The sequence below is a fragment of the Cupressus sempervirens genome, chromosome 5 (assembly GCF_028749045.1).
Source record: "Cupressus sempervirens isolate cs-2001-9-10 chromosome 5, ASM2874904v1, whole genome shotgun sequence".
NCBI lineage: Eukaryota > Viridiplantae > Streptophyta > Pinopsida > Cupressales > Cupressaceae > Cupressus > Cupressus sempervirens.
In genome coordinates this window covers 334,343,710-334,367,989 of record NC_143122.1, presented here as the reverse complement: position 1 = coordinate 334,367,989, position 24,280 = coordinate 334,343,710, and the positions used below count along the sequence as shown (strand labels likewise).

The 24,280-nt window shown below is 38.3% G+C and overlaps 2 protein-coding genes across 5 annotated transcripts in view; one reads left to right on the top strand and one right to left on the bottom strand.

Annotated features, from left to right (window-relative positions):
- Positions 1 to 24,280, top strand: part of LOC149556057 (ion channel CASTOR-like) — a 211,934-nt gene that overhangs the window by 164,965 nt on the left and 22,689 nt on the right. For 3 of the 4 annotated variants that reach the window (XM_089830188.1, XM_089830186.1, XM_089830187.1), the window contains one exon: positions 20,644 to 20,838. The exons of the other annotated variant lie outside the window; for it this stretch is intronic. In XM_089830188.1, coding sequence (XP_089686314.1) covers positions 20,644 to 20,838 — 195 coding nt within the window. The remainder of the gene's footprint in view (positions 1 to 20,643; positions 20,839 to 24,280) is intronic. 4 annotated transcript variants of the gene reach the window in all.
- LOC149556060 (uncharacterized) lies at positions 23,047 to 24,268 on the bottom strand. Its single transcript, XM_089830190.1, has 2 exons — positions 23,884 to 24,268; positions 23,047 to 23,749 (listed from the first exon to the last, which is right to left on the bottom strand). Exons 1-2 carry the CDS (start codon positions 24,233 to 24,235, stop codon positions 23,169 to 23,171), a joined length of 933 nt encoding a protein of 310 aa, XP_089686316.1. The 5' UTR covers positions 24,236 to 24,268; the 3' UTR covers positions 23,047 to 23,168.

Sequence of the window (24,280 nt, the reverse complement as noted above, 5' to 3'; positions counted from 1 at the left end):
AGTTCATTCCTCAGGATTCCTACCTCATGAAATTACCTATACCAATCAAACGAAGAACAGAGACCAAAATAGAACCTACAATATGCCTGGGCATTATTACATTTAAACCTGCCTCCCCTTGAACACAAAAAATTGCTTTGATGTTTCTACGAAGGGCTGATTGTTATACGATGTTTTCTCTGGCTTCACAAACTGATAATGTATTCAATAGTAAGTAACAGTTCCTTGTAAGCATTTTTTGATTCGACTGTGTTAAATAGCAGATTTTTCTCCTTTACAGGGATTTTGTGATTTGTAAACTCTTTCAAGCATTGGTTTATGTTGTTGTTTTTATTAAAAAAGCTTGCTTCAGAAAATTTAGTATTGCAAATAATTAATTGATGAAATTAGCCTAAAATGAACTCATGCATAAACAATGTTTTTCACTACTTAACCCTTATATGATGAATTCTAAGATAAGGTTGACTTATAAAGCAGTACATGCTCTAAAATATTTTCCAGTGGGGAAAGCGGCTAGAGGGTGAAAATGACGAAGTGGTAAATTTAATTTTTTTTTCTGTCCATACCAACAAATTCTTAGAGGTGTTGTAGCGCTATGCAAGTTTTCAACCCTTGAACATAGTTATTACCAAAATCTAAAAAAATGACATTAGAGTAATAACTACTATGAGGCAGTCTTGAGATGAGAAAACATACATGGGAGAACTCCTAGAAATCAAAGTTCTAAGTAAAAATCTAAGTTGCTGTTGTCACTAAAGGTACAAAAACTAGGTATCCTTGGGTATAGGTACAAAAAACTATAATATACATATGAAAACGTGCAACACGCACAAACCCCCACCCCGACACACACGCACACACACACCCGCGCGCGCTCAAAATTATAAGAACAAAGAGTCATAGAAATGTAAAATATTTAAATACCTCATATTAATAAATTGTGAGGATGAATATTGAACATACTTGTCTCAAATTGTCATTATGCTAAGAAAATTGAAGTTGCAATCGGTATTTAGTTTTTATATTTTTCTTCATTAGAAGCATCAATGTCAATATCAACATTTGGTACAATTTCATTTGAACCACAATCAATTGGATTGACTCTCCCTCCAATCATGTCTAGTGTAGAAGTTGCATCATCTATAGAGACTTTGGCAAGCTATGCAACTATAGCATCTAAATCAGCACAGCTATGATTTATATCCTAATTCTTTGTCAAAAATTCATTGTATTCAAGTCTTCTATGTGACAAGAGATGAAAGATGGAGTGCATATAGCCCAAATACTTTACCTCTTTTTCACTTGACTTAAGAAAATAAAGGAGTATATACTTCAATTCCTTTCAAGTGAAGAACTCACAACTTGTTGAGTTTGCATGCAACATTTTAATATTTGCATTTATAATTCAGAACATAGACCATAAATTATAAAATCATATTAAGATCAAATACTATATATAGCATGATAACATCGAATAAGAAGTGACAACTGAATACATTAAATGATTCGTACTCGGGAGAGAATTTTAATTGCAAGAGATTGCAAATAAATGGAGCCTTGACCATGTAGAGGCTACTACTCATCAGCATGTTTCCTTTTGTTTTTCTAGAAGAGCAAAAATATCATGAGTTTTTGAAGTTATGAAGAGGTCAAATTTGACCAAAAAAATTAGTTAAGACTCCTGCATTTGATAATATCTTTCTAAATGTGCCCTTATAGCCAGCAACAACCTCCCAATTGCTATATGGTGGCACCTTCCTTGTAATAGGCACCCCTGGATGTCCCAAAAACCTTAACCAAATTGCTGAAAGGAATTATGTCAAACAGTTTGCATTCAACTTCTTATTTCTCCGTTTAATGTTTTAAACCCCTTATAACTCTGAAAATAAAATGTTTATTGTTTGTTGTGTTTCGTGCATGGAATTGGTATCATACATCATAAACAAGAAAGAAACTACAATGATATGCAAAGTGGAAATGAACTGCTGCTAATAAAATGTTATTTTCAGAATTCATAAAACCAAATACATAGCAGATTTATCAACTCATTAATTACTTCAGCAGTATTGACATAATACTCCAGCCCATACTTACGAACTTGCTACTACAATACTTTGTCCTTCAATCAGTCCACTACCTTCATAATACCATTCCCTCCAAGCAACATAAGCGTCGGACAAGTAGTGAAGAAGATATGAGCAAAATACCAAATCTGCCTGTAGCCGGAAATGCAACTAAACTGCCTGATAATGAAGCTAATAACAAAGAATTCCAAAGGCCAAACCCGAAGGGAATGACGTTTAGAATGTTACAAGAGAGGATAGACGTTCTCAAATGCCAAGAACGGAGCTGCAACTCACACACCAATTTCTTCTCATATTCAACCTGCCTAATGAAGCCACAAATGCTTCCTTTTATTCTATTTCCAAGGGTCCGCTCAACTCATATGGGCAATGTGGGATAAAAGATGTGTAATATATAAAACAAATATTAAAATACCGCTTATGTCTCCCTTCGGTACACATCACCATAAAATAAATATTAAAGTAACACTTTAATATTTTACAATTAAATTAGACGTTACTTTAATAAAACTTCAGGCATTAAAATGTATTAGCAATCGGACTCCGAATAATGCGAGTGATAGCTCATCGGAAAGCTCTCACTGAGGAGTATCGAATCCAATCACCAAAATTGACCTGCACTGTGTCCTGCCGACTTACTAAAAATAGTAAGTATGCCTGAAACTGAGTAAATCAACTTCGTTTTGGCCCAAACTGGAAATGACTAGGCCAAAACATTCCAGGATCCCATTAAACCCTTCGTTAGCCCTCGGGACCATGTAGAACAAGGCTAACGCACACACACTTGGTCAACTGCTAAAATGGGGACATTACATTCCTTGGCAATGAAAGTACTTGTTTACTACAATATTTTGGTGACAAAGAAAATGCTGAGAGATGTTCCAATGGTCAACAATATCTTTTACCATAATTTTATGAATTTTGGTGACAGAAAATACTAAGAGATGTAAGGTGGTAGCCATCTTGTTCGAATGGTAAACAATATTTTTTTGCATAAGCTTATGAATTATTTTTGTTGGGTCATGCTCTTTGATTTCTATTTGATGGGGACACAACCCAAGAACAGAATGGACACAACAGAAAAGGGAAATTGTATTAATTGAGAAAATAAGCTAGTAGAAACAGTACAGAGAAAATAAATTCAAAACATGCCCTAAGGGCTTACAATAGCATAAATCTAGAGATAATTTCTCCTTTCAGTACCTCCCCTCAAACTCGACTCCGAACTGCCTTTTACAATGCCATAAATCTCCTTAAATAGACCCCGGAGGGTTAAGGACTAGGAGTACATTCTAGAAAGTGCTAGTAGGCATCCACCGACCACATAGAAGGTTCCAGAAGCTGCGTTAAAAGTCCGTGCAAATCTAGAAGAATCCAGAAATGGTAATTGAACTTCCGGGAGGCATAACTTTTGAACCGTAGCTCCGATTGACGAACCGTTTACATTTCCGGAAAGCTCTCAAAGCGCTCTATAGCCATATGGACCAGCTTCGCTCGTCCCCCATTTTTCGGCCCTTTTCGAGGTCATTTAATGCCCCTAACCTGACTTTGAAGCATTCTTAGGAGGTCTCCAAAACCCGAAAAACTGCAATAACTTTCAAACTGTGGGGCCTTTTGACCTGATTCTTTTTCTGGAATGCTCTAAATTACAATTACATTCATCTAGCCAATTTACACCTCCTAGTTCACCAAAATGATGGCCCAATTACATGCTCCTATTTTTTTGGGATTTTCTAGCACACTGATAGTGGAACTGTGAGAGTTGGAACCTTTATTTGACCCAAATGGGTATCCAAAAATAAAAACACATGAAACAAAAACTAAGTCTAAGTACATTTTTTTTTGGGTGACACAGGATTGCCCTTATACCTTTGGATGCTCCTGCATCAGACACCCAAGGTAGATTGAAAAGTGACCCTGTCACTTTATGAATGGTAGAGGAAATCCCAAATGGGAAACCTCGGCTGCTGAAATCCAAGTTGAGTCCTCGATTGGTCGTCCTTTCCATTTGACCAAATACTTTTCATACTGCCTGTTTCTGGTACTCCTACCCACACGATGATCTAGAATGTCTTCTATCTCCTCCTTCTTAGAAGCAGGAATTGGAGATGGCTCTAACACCAGCTCCTCATTTGCACCATCATTATGATACTCTGTTAAATCTGCAATGTTGAAAATGGGAGAAATGTGAATACCATTTGGCAGCTCCACTTCATATGCATTTCCTGAGTCATGTTTCTTCGAAATTTTGCAGGGGCCAAATTTCTTCATTTTCAGCTTGTTGTAAGTACCGGCTGGAAATCTTTCTTTTCATAAGTGCACCATGACTAGATCCCCTACTTGGAATTCCTTATGTCTTCTCCTTTGATCAGCCCTAGCTTTATACTCTTGATTCATCTTGGTAATGTGTGCCTGAACCTCCTCATGTAGACGCTTGATATGTTCAGCAAATTCCTCAGCTTCAGCACTTGTCCTCTCCCCTTGTTCTATCTTCCTCAGCTCTGGTGCAGTCCTTGGGCTACTCCCATATACAATTTGGAATGGTGATTTTCCAGTACTCCTATTTACAGAGTTATTATAAGCAAACTCTGCCTGTGGTAGAATCAAATCCCATCCCTTGGGCTTATCCCCAAGTAAACATCTCAGCAAATTGCCCAGACTTCCGTTTGGCCGTCAGTTTGTGGGTGATGCATGGAACTGAATTTTAAGTCTGTTCTCAACTTTTTCCACAATGTCCTCTAGAAATACCCCACAAATTTAGTATCTCTGTCAGAAACTATACTCCTTGGAAGACCATGTAGTCTTACCACCTCTTTGAAAAACAAGTCTGCAATATGGACAACATCATGAGTTTTGTGGCATGGAATGAAATGTGTCATTTTGGAGAACCTATCAACCACCACAAATACTGAGTCATTACCCCTTTGTGTCCTCGGCAATCCAAGAACAAAATCCATACTTATGTCCTCCCATGGCCTTGATGGAATAGGCAATGGCTGATATAGGTCAGTATTATGACTAAACCCCTTGGCAACTTGACAAACCTGGCAACTCTGTACAAACTTCTTCACATCTTGTGAAATTTGAGGCCAAAAATAATGTTCTCTAAGAATGGCAATGGTCTTATCTCGACCAAAATGTCCTGCCATCCCTCCACTATGTTTCTCCTTAATCAGATTTTCCCTCATGGAACTCCTTGGAATGCACAATTGACTACCTTTGAACAACATGCCATCCTGAATCAAATAGTCTAACCACTTGGTTCTATCTATAGCAACAGGTTCTTTACAAGCTTTCCATGCTTCAGCAAAATCAGGATCTTCGGGGTACAAATTCTTGAGTTCATCAAACCCAACTACTTCAACCTGCATTGTTGTAAGCAACAACTGTCTCCTACTTAGTGCATCTGCAACCCTGTTAGATTTTCCATTTCTATGCTTCAACACAAATGTATAACTCTGCAAGAACTCTACCCACTTCATATGCCTTTGATTCAATTTACCTTGGCTATTTAGGTACTGTAATGCCTAATGATCAGTATACAAAACAAATTCCTTTGGCAATAAATAATGCCTCCATTTCTTTAAGGCCTGAACTATTGCATAGAACTCTTGATCATAAACATAATACTTCTTCTTTGCATCATTCAATTTTTCACTAAAATATGCAATAGGCTTACCTTCTTGGCTTAATACAGCCCCAATAGCCCTGCCACTAGCATCACAATCCCCCTAAAACACTTTTCTAAAATCTGGAAGTGCCAACACAGGTTGTTCTGTTACCTTCTTCTTCAGCAATTCAAAACTTCTCACAGCTGCTGCAGTCCATTTGAACTCTTTTCTATCCCCTCTTATTGTATCAGTTAGGGGTGCACATATGCCATTGAAATTCCTAATAAACTTCCTGTAAAAACCAACCAGACCATGAAATGATCTTACCTCAGTAGCAGACCTTGTAGTAGGCCATTCCAAGATGGCTTTTACCTTCTCCGGATCCATTTTGAGACCTTCAGGTGATATAACAAACCCCAAATAGACTAACTCCCTTTTTGCAAAGTTACACTTCTTCAGATTAATTAACAGTTTCTCTTCCCTTAGCCTTTCAAGGACACTACGAATATGCAGTAAATGTTCTTCCAAAGTCTTGCTGAAAATTAAAATATCATCCAAATAAACAATAACAAATTTTTCCAAGAACTTCTTAAGTACCTCATTCATGAGCCGCATGAAGGTGCTTGGGGCGTTCGTCAATCCAAAGGGCATGACTAACCACTCATAAAGACCCTCCTTGGTCTTGAAGGCTGTTTTCCACTCATCTCCTTCTCGAATCCGTATCTGGTGATAACCACTCTTCAGATCTATCTTTGTGAAGTACTGAGCTCCACTCAAGTAGTCCATAATATCATCCATCCTTGGCAAAGGAAACCGGTACTTGATGGTTATCCTATTTATAGCTCGAGAATCTGTACACATCCTCCACTCTCCATCCTTCTTTGGTGCGAGTACTGCAGGTACTGCACATGGACTTAGGCTCTCTCGAATCAAGCCCTTCCTCAACAACTCCTGAACCTGTCTATTTAGCTCCTCTGTTTCAGTAGGAGTCATCCTGTGAGCAGCCTTGTTAGGCAAACTAGCTCCTGGAATCAGATCTATCTGATGATTGATTTGCCTTACTGGTGGCAATCCATCTGGAACATTATCAGAGATAATATCTCCAAATTCCCTTAGTAAATCTGAAACTTCAAATGGTATTTCACTACTACCTTCTTTATCTTTCCTAGGAATCAAAGCATAGCACATATGCTGATGTTTCATGCCATCTAAAAACTTCCTTTCATCAACAAGACAAATCCTAGCACTGCTACATACCTTTTCACCTTCCTTTTTCATGGGCTTCAATTTATGGCGAACTCCATCCTTTGTCAGAGAGTATGTGTTTGCATGTCCATCATGTACTGCATGTCTATCAAACTGCCATGGTCTACCCAACAATAGATGGCAAACATCCATTGAAATAACATCACAGAGAACTTCATCATGGTAACTCCCAATTTTGGATTTCACCAAACATTGTTCACTTACCAGGACCTTATGATAATCTTTTACCCAAGCAATCCGATAGGGCTGGGGATGTTTCTCCCTCTTGAGCTTCAGCTTAGAGACTCTTCTGATACCAAGTTATCAGTGCTACCACCATCAATGATCACGTCACAACATTTATCCTCACACTTGCATCTGGTACGGAACAGACTCCTCCGTTGTCCTGGTTCAATCTCACCACTTAGTAGGACTTTTTCATTTACCAAGGTCTCTCCTCTTTTTGCATCCTCTGAATGTGATGATTGTGCATCCTCATCTACATGAGCAACCCTAGCTTGGCCCTCAGCTCTCCTATATGTCCTTCCTTGTCGTTGAGGACATTCAAAGGCACGATGACCTTCTTCATTGCAATGGAAACAGGTACCACGGAAGCCGTCTCTTCCTTGTCCACGTCCTCTACCTCTTCCTCTTTGATTTCCAAAGTCTTGATCATGAGAACGGTTGAAACCCTCATTCCTCTGGTTCCTGCTAGTACCCACATCTTCATTTTTCTTTTGGGTTTCATTGCGGCCTCCAGATGATCTACCGCTTCCCCTTCCTCCTTGACCGCGCCCTCTTTGTCTTCCTTCAAACCTTTTATTGAGCTTCTCTTCAACTCGTAGGGCAAACTGGTATGCCTCTTCAACGCTGGTCATTCTTACCAGACTTAATTCCTCCTGGATGCTAGGTTGCAACCCACTGATATAACGAGCAACCTTCTCCTTATTTGCTTCTGCATGCCCTGCTCTAATCAAGAGTCGGTAAAATTCCTCTGTATATTCTTGGACTAATCTTCCTGCTTGCTTTAACCCATGCATCTTCTTAAACAAATCAAGCTCGTAGTCCACAGGAATGAACTGCTTCTTCAATTTGTCCGCCATGCGATCCCATCGTGTGATCTTCTCCTTTCCTCTTTTGTTTCTTTCCAATTGGACCTCTTGCCACCAAATTTTGGCATGGCCTTTCAGTTTGGCCTTTGCAAACTTAACCCTATCTGGGTTCTTGATATCCTCATTCTCAAAGTATTCTTCTAGTTCATTGATCCAATTGATCAACTCATCTGGTTTCAGATTTCCTGAAAATACACCCACTTCAATTGTAGGTCTTTTTCCAAACTTAGTAATGACCCTAAAAAGCCTTTCCTCTGTATGATTCAGAACTACCCCGTCAAATTCCCCTTCTGGTTCCATTACTTCTTCATTGTCATCCTCACTGTCGTCACCTGCGACAACATTTGCTTCTCTATGGAGCTCCTCCTGCAATGCCTGTACTTGCCTTCAGAGGGCTCTAACCTCCTCAGGATTAATAGCTCTGGCCCTTCCACCACGCTCTCTTTGTGGAGGCATTTTCTTAACTGAAACCCACAACACCACAGTCCTGGTGCAAACTGCCTCACAGTCGGCGTTCTGTCTACACACTCAGGAAAACCAGCTCTGATACCACTTGATGGGGACACAACCCAAGAACATAATGGACACAACAGAAAAGGGAAATTGTATTAACTGAGAAAATAAGCTAGTAGAAACAGTACAGAGAAAATAAATTCAAAACATGCCCTAAGGGTTTACAATAGCATAAATCTGGAGATAATTTCTCCTTTCAATACCTCCTCTCAAACTCGACTCCGAATTGCCTTTTACAATGCCATAAATCTCCTTAAATAGACTCCGGAGGGTTAAGGACTAGGAGTACATTCTAGAAAGTGCTAGTAGGCATCCACCGACCAAATAGAAGGTTCCAGAAGCTGCGTTAGAAGTCCGTGCAAATCTAGAAGAATCCAAAAATGGTAACCAAACTTCCGGGAGGCATAACTATTGAACCGTAGCTCCGATTGACGAACCGTTTACATTTCCGGAAAGGTCTCGAAGCGCTCTATAGCCCTATCAACGAGCATTGCTCGTCCCCCATTTTTCGGCCCTTTTCGAGGTCATTTAATGCCCCTAACCCGACTTTGAAGCATTCTTAGGTCTCCAAAACCCGAAAAACTGCAATAACTTTCAAACCGTGGGGCCTTTTGACCTGATTCTTTTTCTGGAATGCTCTAAATTACAATTACATTCATCTAGCCAATTTACACCTCCTAGTTCACCAAAATGATGGCCCAATTACATGCTCCTATTTTTTCGGGATTTTCTAGCACATTGATAGTGGAACTGTGAGAGTTGGAACCTTTATTTGACCCAAATGGGTATCCAAAAATAAAAACACATGAAACAAAAACTAAGTCTAAGTACATTTTTTTTTGGGTGACACAGGATTGCCCTTATACCTCTGGATGCTCCTGCATTACTATTATTGCTCTTATTTTCTCCACCATGGAGTTATTTTCTCTAGAGTTATGAATATTAATAAATTGTGAGGATGAATATTGAACATAAATTTCAATGAACTCTCATCATTAAGCTCCCAAGTTCCAACCATTTTCTATGAACCTAAAATGTAAAACCTTACAAATTATCAATGCTACAATTAAAAATTAAAAAATTTGGCATTATAACCCCTTATGATGCTTATTATGCATAAATTTCAAAGCTTAAATAAATTAGAAAAAAACTTTGAAGTGTTTTTTATAGAAATTATTTAAAAATAAATAAAAATTAAGTAAATATTTTATAAGAAAATAATTTTTTAATAGAAATTGGTTTTTGTGAAAATCTTAGTGATATTTAGAAGAAAAAGAAATATTTACTTACCTTTGAAGGCTAAATCTTCTTTGTATTGTGTTTCCTTACCATTTGGTGTGGGTTTTACTCCCTTGTAATCCTCAGCTTTCAAAAAATATATAACCTTCAAAAACTGTTGTTCTTGTTGGTTTTTGCTCGTCAAATAACTTGCAAAGACCAAAACTCACTTTAAGGTGAATCGATGCATTGAATGGAGTGTATAGATAAGATAAGATAAATCTATTGATGTCAAACAAGAGACCACCAAAAAGATCTAAGGGACTAAATTCTTAAGACCAAGAAGACAACCAACTATAGGAGCACCAAATAGTGTCTAAGAAAGAGCAAGAAAGAAAGAAAAAGGAGGCTGCCAAGGCAAGGACTAGGGGTCCTTCCTTGCCGGGAAGAAGTCCAACACTGAATGGTAAGGTCCAAGGTGACCAAGAGCCCCAAACTGTCTTTGGGAACTGTTGGAGGAGTAGCACTGTTGTGTGAACTTGCTTCGAGGTCTCACGGATCTGGAGTGGTAGGTGGTATAGGGGTACTAGACAATCGCTTCACATGCTGGACCAGAGAGAAGGGAAAAAAGAAGGTGGTGATAAGCTGATTTGAAGCTTGACATTGGGGGAATAAGAGTTGCAGAGTGTGGTCTCATAGTTGCCTATTCTCTTGGAGGTAAGGCGCAAGGTATCTGAAGAAACTTGAGAGAGACCTGCAATCTCTAAACAAGCAATAATATCTCCCCTTGATCTCATAGTAGACGGGGCATCGAAAAGTGAAGAGGGTCTTTGTCTCCACCTCAGCCAAGGTACACAGTCGACAAATTCGGTCCTCTCTATCAATATGATGGTTGGTTTGGACTCGATGCTGGTGGGAGCCAACTCTGAAGGAGCCTAGAGATATACGTAGGGCGTGACTCTAGTGTGGAGACAAGTAGATTGGGCGTGCAATAATCCCATCCCAAATATCGAAAAATTGCTTAGCATAAAATGCAATATGCGGAAGTAACGCCCTAGATGGGTTACACCAGGTTGCAATAATGTACTGTCTGTAAATATCAAGTTTGACATGTTTGTTCAACTCCTTTTGCGAGGGGAGGCGAGTGGGAGCATTTGATGAGAATTGAAAGGGAGGGAGGTAGTCAATCTCAATCTTAATCAATCTCTGAGTAGTGGCTTGAGTGTACCAACAAAAAGCCTTAGTAGGATCGAGTTTTGCTACAACAACTGAGGAGCAATAAGCTCGGTAGAAGTATCTATGGCATCCATCTATAGAGTTTGCAAAATCTTGGAGGTGGTGAAGAAACCAGATCAGAATAAAGATGGCCCCACCCTAAAGGGATGAGCACCAAACTCTGCAAGAATAACATTGTGTGGTGTGGACTAATGAGATTTGATGGTACGCCAGGGGAATAGAGTTTGGACCTGCTCAGTCAAGGCCTAATCTGAGTCAAGGAGAGAAGCCCCCTATACCACAGAACCATATAGCACTATTGGTCTGACCAAGGAGTCGAAGAGGGACAACTTAGACGAAGTGTCCTAAAAGTGTTCTTGAAAACACTGTCTCTCCACCATAGGAAGGAAGCCTAACCCTTTGATAACTCTGGACTAGATGACAAGTCTCATGCTGAAACATGGTCCAAAAAACTTAACCACAAGATACGTATAAGAAGTAACCTCGATCTCTAGGCCTTAAAAGTAGAAATGGAGATGCGAGGTCTTCGAAAAATTGATGTAATGTCCCCGTTTTTGGCAAATCCATGTAATTGATGGTGTTAGCTTATCATAGCTAGCTAACGAGTGGTTTGGGTGTCCTAGTTGTGGACTCGCTATTTTAAGTATGTCTATTTTTTGCAGTTGCTATTTTTGGCAATGCAGTCGGCGGCTCTGGCAATTGGTTGTCACCTTTAGTGAATGAGGTTAATAATTGCACGAGCTCTTATTTATTAATTAATTATTAAAGTTGCATTACTATAATAATATTTATGTTGTTATAATAATGACATTAAGAGATATTTTTAAAAAGTGTGTTGGAAAGTTTCAAGTGTTGAGCTCTTTGGGGAAACTTTCACAATTTTTGAAGTGGAGTTCTTTAGGAAACTTTGGCCAACAAAGGATTATAAATGGGAGCTCATTTCATTGGGAAAAGCGCACTTTGATAATTTATTTGCTTTGTTGCCTTTGTGGCTTTTTAGGAGTTTTGATATTTTGTGGCCCTTGCTGGAGTATAAGGTTCAAGTTTGAGATTCTGAGAAGTTCTTGGCAATTGTGCTGAAGTATACAGTTAGGCAACATCTCCTACTATATTTTCTGTGGCTAAGGAGAATAATCTTGAATTTTATATTTTCTCATTGATTATCTAGCTAAGGGCTTCTTTGAAGTTTTCTGAAAATTATGCTGGTGTCAGCCTCATTGTTGTAATCTTTTAGTCCCATAGACCTCTTTTTGGTCTTTTGTTGGACATTAATATCATTATCTTATCTTATCTTATTTGAGTATTGTTACAATTTGTTGTTGAGGTATAACATATTGCAAATTCTCCTATTGTTTCTTTTTTTGCCTTGGAGATTGGAATTGGTGGACTTTATATTACTTGTGGAGGAAATCACTGTGGTATTCTTATCAATTTGCTGTGGTATTGGATTTCATTTGAAATGAAATATTATTGGAAACCAATTCATATCTTGAGGTCAGCGTTTATGTATCTAGGTGCTAATAGGTCGAATATCAAATAAATTTACATTAAGAGGTTGGGCGGGATAATTGTTTGGTCCTGCGATTTGTTCCTTGAGAAATCCAACCAGCATTTTGGAATTGTGGATACATTTGCAAGGTCTGTGTTTGATTGGACCTGCATTTTGTTTGGGCTTGCAATTTCTATTTCCCATCAGCAATCTGGGCTTGAGGGACGTCTGTAGGTTGCAGACTTGGATAGATTGATTACCAGGGCTCATGTGAGGTACTGAGTAGTAGAGAAGGCAATTCTGAAATCGCAATCCCAATATAGCCAACATGAGCCATTAATATTAGCCGTAGATGTGATTGGAATGCCTAGCGTCACTGTTATATGGTCCATGATCAACAAATTGGGAACAATAATTAGTTTACAGGCTTCTATGAGTCATTTCCCAAGCATAGTATTGGAGTTATTGGCAGCTAGAGCATTTAAGGAAGCAATATTAACTCTTAGATTGGCATTCTCATTCTATTATGGAAATTCAACTGGAACAAGGTATGGCAAGAAAGCCTAAGATTATGTATAAGTGTGTCACAAAGGGATATGCACTACAACACAATGAACAACCGCCGAGGTAAAAACTTAATTTTTTTTAAAAAAAGCACTTTTTGGCATGCCCGTCTGTGCATACACTTGGGTACGCCTTGATTACACCCTGGGTAGCACTTGAGCACCTAGGTTTGTTGTGCACTTGTGTTTTCTGTGGGTTTTTCATAGATTGACCCACATCAAACCTGGGTGCCCAAGTGGTACTTGGCGCCATACCAAATTTTACTTGCATTGGAACCATACTAGTACAACTACTTAGGCTTTACTACTATGCCTGGTATAGTTAAAAATGTTTGTGGAATCTATCATGCTTAATATAGATAAAAAGTTAAAATGTGATTGTGCTTGCACAAGCTTGGTATATTTGTTACAATAATAGATAGTGTCTATTATTCGTCCATAGTTATCTATTGTAAATATCTAGTTAGCATTAGTTTGCTTTCATTTTTTAGCTTTCTCTTTTAGAATAGAATGTTTCTATTCTTTACAATCGTTTCCTAAGGAAACATTCTTTTATTCTTTTGTATAAATTGACCTTTCGATCTCTGTTAATAACAAACAAGTATTTTACCAGTTACTTTCGTAATATGGTACCCAAGCAAGGGTTTTAATTTTTTTTGAAAATAATAATTTCCTTTCCAAAATTATCAGAAGTTATTTTTGAAATTATTTGTTTGGACTATTTTCTTCAAACTAGGGTTTGTTTGGTTTTGTTTTCGAAGAATGAATCACACCTATACACAACAAAGGCTGTTGTTTTCCCATGGTCATGATTTGAAGCAAACTTCTGCATTTTTGAAGATGTTTTAAACAACCATGTTTTTCTGTCATTTTTCTAAAAAACATGCTTGAAACACCATTTTTGTTGTCTATTTCTTCATAATTTGTGACGTTTTGGCAATAAACCAATCTAAATAGAAGAAATGGGCCATTTTTCTGCTTGCAAATGTTTTTTTCTACCATTTTTTGCCTCCATTGCTGCTGACTAGGGTTTTTCTTCGAAACCCTAATTTTTGGGCTTGAAAAATTATTTTGATTTGAAATTCTTGATGAATTTTTCAAGAGCTCAATTGGGTTGTCGTCTGTTTTTCTGGGTGCCTCAATTTTCGAGCCAACAAATCTAGGAAATGACAACATATTCCTTTTGGGTTTTTCGAGCTCTCTTTTGGGTCACTCTCCAAATTTTCAAGGTCTTCCGTTTTTGCCTTGAAAAAAGTGCCTTCATAGATTTTCACAAATTTTCATTGAAAACCGTGCCATGGCATCTTTGACATACATTTTGCTTGAGCACAACTCCCAATTCAATGGTCGAAATTATGGAACTTGGAAGCAACGGATGATCACAATTTTTGAATATCGAAACACCGATCAATTTGTTCTGGGTGTTACGAAACGTCCGATTACTCTTGGTTCTTATCAGGATACATGGGATCTAAAGAATCAGGTTGCAGTGATACTTCTCAAAATATCTGTGGCTGATGATTAGCTTTCTCAAATTCCATCCGGTAAGACAGTTGCCAAGATTTGGACATATCTCAAAGGTCTTTATGAGACTTCTAGCAAACGCAGAGCCTTTTTTCTAAAAAAACGCTTTGTTTTCTATTGTCATGGATGAGCAGGCTTCGCTCCAGGCACACCTGAATCGGATTCAGGAAATCCAGGATCAGTTGCTTGCCATCAGTCACAAGATGAAGGAAGAGGATATTGTGGTTATCACTCTTCAGAGTTTACCAAAGTCTTGAGCATTTTATTGAGACTGTCAACATCACATCTTCTGGTGTTGATTTGAAGTTCACTGATCTTTGCACCTTGTTGCTTCAGCAAGATTGGTGGAAACAACAGTTCGGTAGTAGCTCTAGTTCGACCTCCATAGAGCAAGCCTTTGCTGCAAAATCCTTTTAGAAGTATAAAGTCAAGTTTCAACAGCTATCTCAGCAGAAGTCTTTTGCTCTAGCATTAGATGGTTCTCGAAAGAAGAACATTCAATGCAACTACTACCACAAGTTTGGACACATGAAAGTTGAATGTCGAAAACGCTTAGTTGCACAGTCTAAGCAATTAGGTTCGCAGCCCAAAGCGAACAATCCAGAGCACACCAAGCAGGCAAAATCTGCCTTTTACGCCTTCATGGCTAAAAGAACTACAAATCATGTGAAGTTGTCTACCTGGTACATTGATTCAGGTGCCTCTCGTCATTTCACTCACCGCAGAGACTTGTTTACTGACTACCAACCTTATTCAAACTAATATTTTTAGTGGCGGAGAAGAGTACACAGTTGTCGGCAAAGGCAACATTTAGATTCAATCTTCTAGGAGGAATCTCATATTCTTGATGTGTACTACATTCTAGGGATGGAACTAAATCTACCCTCAGTCAGTTAGTTACTACGACATTCTCCACACCTGGCAGTCACCTTTAGTTCACATTAGTGCACCATCATTGATCAGGCGGCTAAATCTTGTTGTAGTGGGTCTGGAGGATCATGGTCTTTTTAGATTTACTAATTCTGGTGATCCGTAGGACTTAGCTATGGCTCCTGGGCGGTCTTCTGTCAGCACACTTTAGCATCAGCGATATGGGCACTTAAATGTGCATTATCTCTCACAACTTGCTCGGGATGAGCTTGTTCTTAGATTGCCAGAGATTCAGACTCAACAGTTGGAGTTTGTGACGTATGCCAGGTTGGGAAGCAACATCACACACCTTTCACCACTAGCGATTCATGGTGAGCTTCTCAGGTACTTGAGCTTGTTCATGCCAATATCTGCAGCCCTAAAGCCACTCCTATTCTTGGGTCTAGGTATTTTCTGTTGTTTGTTGATGATTTCAATAGAAAAATGTGGGTGTATTTCCTTAAAAAGAAATTAGATGCATTTCCTGTATTTCAGAAATTTAAACCTTTAGTTGAAAAAGAGTTTGGGAAATCTATTATTACTCTTAGATCACACGATGAGGGGACAATTTTGTTCTAATGTTTTCTCTAGCTTATTGGATACACATGTCATCAAACGCCAGTTAACCACACCCCACATACCACAATAGAATAATGTAGTTGAACATTGGAACAGGACAATCACTGAGATGGCTCAATCCATGCTCGAACACAAACATGTTCCGAAGAAGTTTTGTGTAGAAGCAGTTAACACTGCAATTTATCTATTGAACTGGTCACCCATAGTGGCGGTCAAAAGTAAAACTCCGGAAGAGGCCTGGTTTGGTTGTAAGCCCAGAGTCAGTCACTTGAAGGTTTTTGGCTGCCTTACTTTTGTTTGGATCCTTGATGTGTCACACACCAAGTTGGATGCCAAGAGTCAGAAACTCATGCTTGCTGGATACAACAATTTTCACAAAGCCTATCGCCTGATCGATGTTTTGTCTCTTCTACAGTCGAGATATAGTCTTTGATGAGCATTGAGGACCATTCATGCCTGTTTCTCTTGTTCCTGATCTAGACGACTAGCCTATGATGGCTCATGATTTTGGAGTTTGGCTTCCATTAGGTCCACTTGATGGGAGGGTTCTAGTAGCTTCTAGTTATACCAGTGATACCTGTACAGACACCTCTAGCTTCTCTTGCAAGATCACCTCGCTTTGTAGATGCTTCGCCTGAGTTTGATACAGATTCTTCTGATGAGGAATCTAATCATCATGCATCTCCTGATACTCATGTTGGTCATTCTCATATCCGGCCTAAGTGGTGGGCTAAGACACTTGTTAATCTTCATGAGGATGAGCTCATTAATGGGAGAATTGCTCGGAAAAAGAGCAAAACTATAGATTTTGTTAACTTTTCTCTCATGGCCAACATTTAGAGTGTGTTTAAACCTCAAACATACTTCGAGGCTAAAGGAATTCTAGAGTGGGAATAGACCATGCAATTTGAACACCGAGCCTGCTGAAGAACAATACTTGGGTCCTTTTTGACCTTCTGCTAGGGAAGAAACCAATTGGCTGCAAATGGGTTTACAAAATCAAATACAAATCGAATGGTACTTTGGATAAGTACAAAGCTCATTTAGTGGTGAAGGGGCTTTTGTCAGCATCATGGCATTGATTATGAGGAGATCTTTGCTCCTACTGCAAAGATGAGTAGCATCAGATTAGTCCTAGCTATGGTAGCACAGTTTGGTTGGAAGGTCCATCAGATGGATGCCAAAAGTGGTTTCCTGAATGGTGATCTTCATGAAGAGGTCTACATGGCGCAGCCCCCTAGTTTCAAGGTTACTATAAAGACCATCAGGTTCTTAGATTGGTAAAAGCTCTCTATGGCTTGAAGCAGGCCCATTGGGCATGGTACATCAAAATTGATAAGTACTTCAGTGATCAAGACTTCAAGAGGAGTTCTTCAAATTCAAATTTGTACATCAAGATTATTGACAGTGACCTCATCCTTCTGGTTATTTATGTGGATGATTTGATCATCACTGATAGTTCGGCATCTTTGATTCAGGGAATCAAATAGAATTTATGCCAGTCTTTTGATATGATTGACCTTGGGCTCATGCATTATTGCCAGGTGTTGAAGTTTGGCAATAGTCTTTTGGTATATTCATCTCTTAGTCTAAATATGCCAGGGCCCTGTTAGACAAATTTCGTATGCAGGACTGCAAGCCTGTATCTACACCTATGGAGAAAAGTCTCAAGTTATCTGCAAAGTCTGATTCTCCTTTCATTGATGATACTACATACATGCAACTAGTAGGCAACCTCATCTACCTCTTTGCTATTAGGCCTAATATCAGCTTTGCAGTCAGCTGTATTTCACACTTTATGACAACTCCTAAGGCTGATCATTGGATGGCAGCAAAGCGTGTGCTTTGTTATGTGAAGGGCACTTCAAATTATGGACTTCTATACTCTCAAAGTTCTACAGATTCATATTTGGCAGGCTTCATTGATGATAAAAATTCAACTTCTGGATATGTGTTCAGTTTGGGATCCGATGCTGTCACATGGACCAGTAAGAAGAAGCAGGCAGTTTCTTTCTCCTCTGCAAAGGACAAACACAGATGGATTGTTAAGGCAGGATGTGAAGTTGTTTGGCTTCGTCAGATGCTTGGGGATATGCAGATGTCACCAATAGGACCAACTACTCTGTTTGTTGATAATGAAGGCATTATCAAGTTAGCACGAAATCCAATCTTCCATGAACGAACCAAGCATGTGGATGTTCACTATCATTACATACGAAAGCTAGTTGAAGACGGGACTATAGATCTGCAGTATGTTCCTACCATAGATCAAACTGCAGACATTCTCACAAAGCCTTTTTGTCTTGATAGGTTTGTCAAATTTAGAGGACAGCTTGGTGTTCTAGATAGATTAACCATTAAGGGAGGGCATTACAATAATAGATAGTCATCTATTATTAGTTAATGGTTATCTATTGTAAATATCTAGTTAGCTTTAGTTTGCTTTCATTTTTTAGCTCTCTCTTTTAGAATAGAATGTTTCTAGTCCTTACGATCGTTTCCTAAGGAAGCATCATTTTCTTCTTTTGTTAATATCAAGCAAGTATTTTACCAATTACTTCCATAATAATATTACTATATGGTTTTACAACTTCATGCTTGATAATAGATGTGTAGTTAAAAAAGTGCTAAACAATGCATACCTCTAATAGATATACCAACATGGTTCACAATGCCCATGATTCTGTTGGCTCTCAAAATGACAGCAGTAGAGTGATTCTCTGCATTCTTATCCTCAATCCAAATGGCCTTAGTACAATCTGACATAACTAGAATCGTCACATAAAACACACTGAACTCTATAGTGAAATTCTAAGACTTTTCAGAATGAGCCTTCAAATGTAGTATTGGTCAGGGGCTCATAATCTTGTGACATATACTCAGTCAAGCATTACTGGAATGTGATTTGTTGAGTGCAAGTTTTAAAGTCTGGTGCATATGTGCTGATAGTATGAATACCAAGTTTAGAAGGATTGCATCTTTGGCGTGCCCTGGGACAATGTTGGGCATGGCCTGTGGATGCTTCATCAGTGTGCACTATCAATTGGCTAGTCTGATTCCATACTGAGGTCAGCACATGCACCAGATTTCAAACACATGCACTCCACAAATCCTGTTGCCCTTTTGCTCAACTAATACGCTTCAGAATGCTATGAACCCTTGACCAATACTAGTTTCAAAGACTCATTGTGTGTCTAAGAAAATATTTGCCATTTCTGAAAAATCTCAGAATTTCACTATAGAGTTCAAACTGTTTTATCATTTTATGTGAGGCTTCTTTATGTCAGACTATGACTTTGGATTGAGGTTGAGAATGAAGAAGCTATTTCTATTGGGGCAGAAGCGATTCCCTTTATCTGCATTTTTTAGCATCTCTAGTTTTCCTGACTAGTCACATTAAAAACACCTGAGTTCCCTACTGAAGCTCAAAAGAACTTCATCAATGGTGACCGTAATTCTTCTGTAGTTGAACACTACTTGCCGTAAGTGCTTTCTAGTGTTTTCATTCATATTTATAAAAGGAGAAATTCTACTTATCTATATGCACCAGCAGAATAAAACAATTTGCGTACAAACCTTTTACTGCTGGGGTAGAGTTGAACTATTTCTTTCATTTTCTACTATTTCAGATTTACAATTTCCAATAACCCAAGTTAAGTGAAAACATATAGATCCATTCCAATATCAATCGTAGATATATCAAAAGTAATTGAATATTGTCATAAAGCTTAGGTGGAGGTATATTTTTAAGTTGTCAAGACTGAATGCCTACAAGTAGCAGGTTGACATAGTAAGTATCAACCAACTGTGAGCTGGAGATAATCTATAGACACAGATGTTCTCACAAATGTCTCTTTGCCTCTAAGGGTTTTCTCTCTTAAATAATAAGTTCTTATTTCTTCATTATTCTCAAATCTCTCTTTATTGTATATGTGGGTCCTAATGAATTTGTTTAATTAAGCAGCCAATATGGGTCCTTACTGAAGATTAAAGGGACTCTTTTTCCCAAGCCTAAACTCTATATGAACTTAAGTACTCTATACATCGGTTGATCATTTAAAGAGAACCTTGTTTTTTGAAAAAACTTTTTGTAAGATACTTGAGATTGATACACGGAGGGAGGGAGTGTAGAAGGAAACTCTGGTCCAGTCTGGGACTGAAAGTAAGACATCATTTCCAAATTACAAAGTATACTCTCGAAGTGTTTCATTTTGTAATGTGAAGAGGTGAGCATCTCCTGCTCAATCCTGTGTCATAACCTGAAAGAGGGAGCAGGCTGTTGGGAGTTTGGTATTTGTAAAATTTAATAAAGAGAAATGGGAGTAGCTACATTTCCTAGATAAAATTTTTGATCGGCTTCTGTTGTTCTTTGCAATTTCAATATATTCATTCATTTATCTCAGTAAGCATTTTTTTTTTGTCCTTTTTATTACAACTTGGAAACTGCAGTTTATTTGGTTTGTAGAAGGAAAAGTTGCAACGAATTCATGTATCTCACAATGGATTTTTTCCTATGTAATTTACAATGGAATTGAATAATTTATTGATCACTATTTACAGGTACTTGATGCATTTTTGGCCCCTGGTTCAGAGTTGTGGATGTTTAATAGGGTTTCTGAAAATGAAAGGGACAACAAATTAATTGCTGGTGGCCTTGATCCAAGTCGTTTAGAAAATATAATACTGGTTCATCGGGAGGGAAATGCAGCCATTCGTCGCCACCTTGAGAGTCTTCCTCTTGAGACATTTGAAGCTGTACGTAGCAATCATTGTGGCTGAAATTAAAAGACTGTTCTCTTAAAGTTTCCATTTATTGTGAAATTTTACTGCATCATGATAAGCATTTCTCTACAGCTGTATTTTGAATTCTCACGATTAATCAGTGTTTCCTTTGAATTTAAGGATAAGAAGATAAGATCTTGGCGACAATTCTTTTCTTGGATTTCAGGGACAATTAGGAGATGTTAATTAAAAGATTATTTAAATAGTAAATACTAAGATAAGAAAATTTCTGCTGTAAATATTTGAAGTACTAAATACTAACATCTGAACAGAGAGACAAATGTCAAGCACATCTTGGGTGAATGCTGTCTCCACAAGCTATGAATAGAAATCTCATCCCTAAGGTCCAAATCTATTTCCCCTTCTTTCTGTGTTTGGATACCAAGGACTTGTTTCCTCCCATAGACTCATTGTATCAGATGTCTTATGTTGTCTCAATAATCTGGCTAAGGTACTGTGTCAAAGGATTGCTGAGAATTGGCTAATAATGAAGGGGATGACTTATAGGCTACAAGTTACACCGGCCTGAGCGACAGAGGGACAGGGGGACAAAGGGGCCTCAATTTGGGGATCGCTAGGGTATGGCGGTGGGTGATGATGGTGGGTTAGTGAGGGGGGAATAGGGGGGTATATAGTATATACTATACATATACTTAAAATACTAATTATGAAAAGATGTATAACAATATAAGACATAAAGATGTAAAATACTAATTTACTAAAATAATAAAATTAAATAGTTGACTCTTGAACATTGAACATGAAAGTAGAACTTTGAACAATAAATATCAAAATTTCAAATACTCAAATGAGCAAATGAAAGAGTTCTATCTTCTACTATATAAATATTGAATACCAGAAGTCATACATATCAAAGTTATGAGTATCTCATCATCGAGATGATTATATTGGGCAACATGATAAGATATTCAATACGCCCAATAGAATATTAAAACATGTTTACTTTAGTGGTTTTTGGTTGGACTAAGCCGTTCCTTGGAGGGGTTAGTGGGCTTGTTCCCGTTCTCCATCCCCACAGGGGATGCGAGGACGTCCCCCTGTCCCTACTGAAACGATGACCGAATGGTGGCACCATTGAGGATGCGGGAATGCCGTCCCGGGTGCGTCAGGGAAAAAAGGTAGGGACATGTCCCTGTGTTAGTTGTACAGCTAATCATGGACTATTTTGTTAGCCAGTTTGTGAAGATTCCTTTGTTCCGTGAAGCTAAAATGTGAGAAAGGCTTTCAAGTCGATTGTAAAAATATTTTCACTTTAACATGCTATGACCTTTGGATCAATTTTTGGTAAAAATGATGTCTTCACTGATGTGATATTTCTGTTTGTTAGCTAAATATTTTGCAAGTAACTTGACAACCACTTGCAAAATTGTAATTTAGAAACATACTTGAGATAAATCTCGCCTCTCAAAAATAGTGGGGGTGCCCTTCTTATCACCATTCAATTCATTAAATACATAATTAGAAACTAAAAATGAGTGGGATGAAATAGCAATTTTTTTTTTCACAAATGATTCATTGATTTCACCGAACTCCTTATACAACATTTTCTTTAAAAACTATCTAGTGCACAAGAGGTTACATAAGACCCACGTCTTCTGCACTTCTTGAAAATGATTAATGACAATATGCAACACAAAACAACTCAAGGTCTACTAATATGGTGCACTCTTGAACTTGCTCAAATAATTAGAATTAAAGCACAAAGTCTTACAATTCTTTCTTTTTCTCTAACAAGTAAATCTACTTCAATCCACGAAGATGTAACACAAAGTTTACAAGAAATCAGATCGAACACTTTCTACACAAATACAAATAATCAAAGAAACGTGAATTGGAATCGGATCGGAATCGGCAAGGCCGAATCGAATCGTGAATCGGCAATGAATCGGCGATGAATCGGCAAATTTGAAAAAACCCTTTAAATTTAAAAGATTTTAACAATTTAAAACTTATTTCATGCACCCTTTATTGAATATAACTTAAGCACACTATAACATCATCAAATAGAAGTTAAAACTTAACATACATAAACATGGAACATAAAATCCATCACATACGTAACTATGTTATCTAAAATGTAAATTGTAGGCTAGCTGAAGTAAATAGAAATCAAATGATCATAATGATTTAAATCATAGAATGTATGTAAGATGATCCATAAGACATCAAATCATAAATTTATGTAAGAATCTAAGATGAAGATCCATGAAAGTTTGAAACATATGTCTATCAATGATTCAGTATCAATATCTGTAAACAAAATATAAAAACAAGGCTCCAGCTCAAGCCTCAGGCTCATAGTCATCATCATCCTCAACATCATTCTCAAGCTCGGCTACAGCCTCAGCCTCAGCCTCTGAGTATCCAGTCTGCCTAGTAGCAAGGCGTCTAATGTAGGTCCTAGAGGACTGTCGAGCCATATCCCCCGCATATAAGATGGGCTCACGAATGTCGCTAGGGCCTGTGTCTGTGCGTGCACGTGTGCGTCTACCAATGCTTGAAGAACGTGCTCTAGCTGCCTCAGCCTCTATATCCACCTGATCAATCCACGCACGGTCTTCCTCAGTGAAGACTGGATCTACAACCTCTGTGAGCCACTCTGATTCTGGATCAATCTCCTCCAGAATGATCGGAGAGGAGTCAGTGCCCAAAATCTGTCTGATCCTAAGACGGAGGTTGTAATGAACGAAGACAAGATCATTCAACCTCTGCACTGTCAACCTGTTTCTCCTCTTCGAGTGGATGTGCTCGAACATGGACCAACTGCGCTCACATCCAGAAGCGCTGCTTGGCTGACTCAGAATACGAATGGCAATTTTTTGAAGTTTTGGGGTTGTGGCCCCAAACATTTGCCACCATCTATCTGAAATAAGGGAAAATAAAAATAATTAGTCTCATTTACAAATTACAAATTACAAGTTAACTCTAAAATTACATAATCAACTTTAAGTTTAGAATCTAGATTCATGAACATTGAATATATTATTTAATTTTTACCTGGCTGTATTGTTTCCCGAGCATCTATGGCTACCCTGCTAGAGAAAAGTGGCCCTTCTTTATTATTGAACTTATCAAGCTCAATAATTGCAGCACTGCTATCCTCATCAGTACTCAACCTCTGGATCACTGTATATAATCCGGTGAGAACCTCCTCATCCGCCTTGAAGTCAGGACGGAAACGAAATGCCGAATTCAAAAAGTAAGCTGCTGCATGGATGGGTCTGTGGAGCTGATTCTGCCATCTCCTATCAATGATGTCCCAAATAGGGGCATACTTCTCCTGCACTCCTGCATACTGAGCTCTAATGGCCTCCTTGGCCCTATCCATGCCCTCATATATGTAGCCCATAGAGGGCTTCTCCCCATCAGCAATTCGTAGGAGAGATACAAGAGG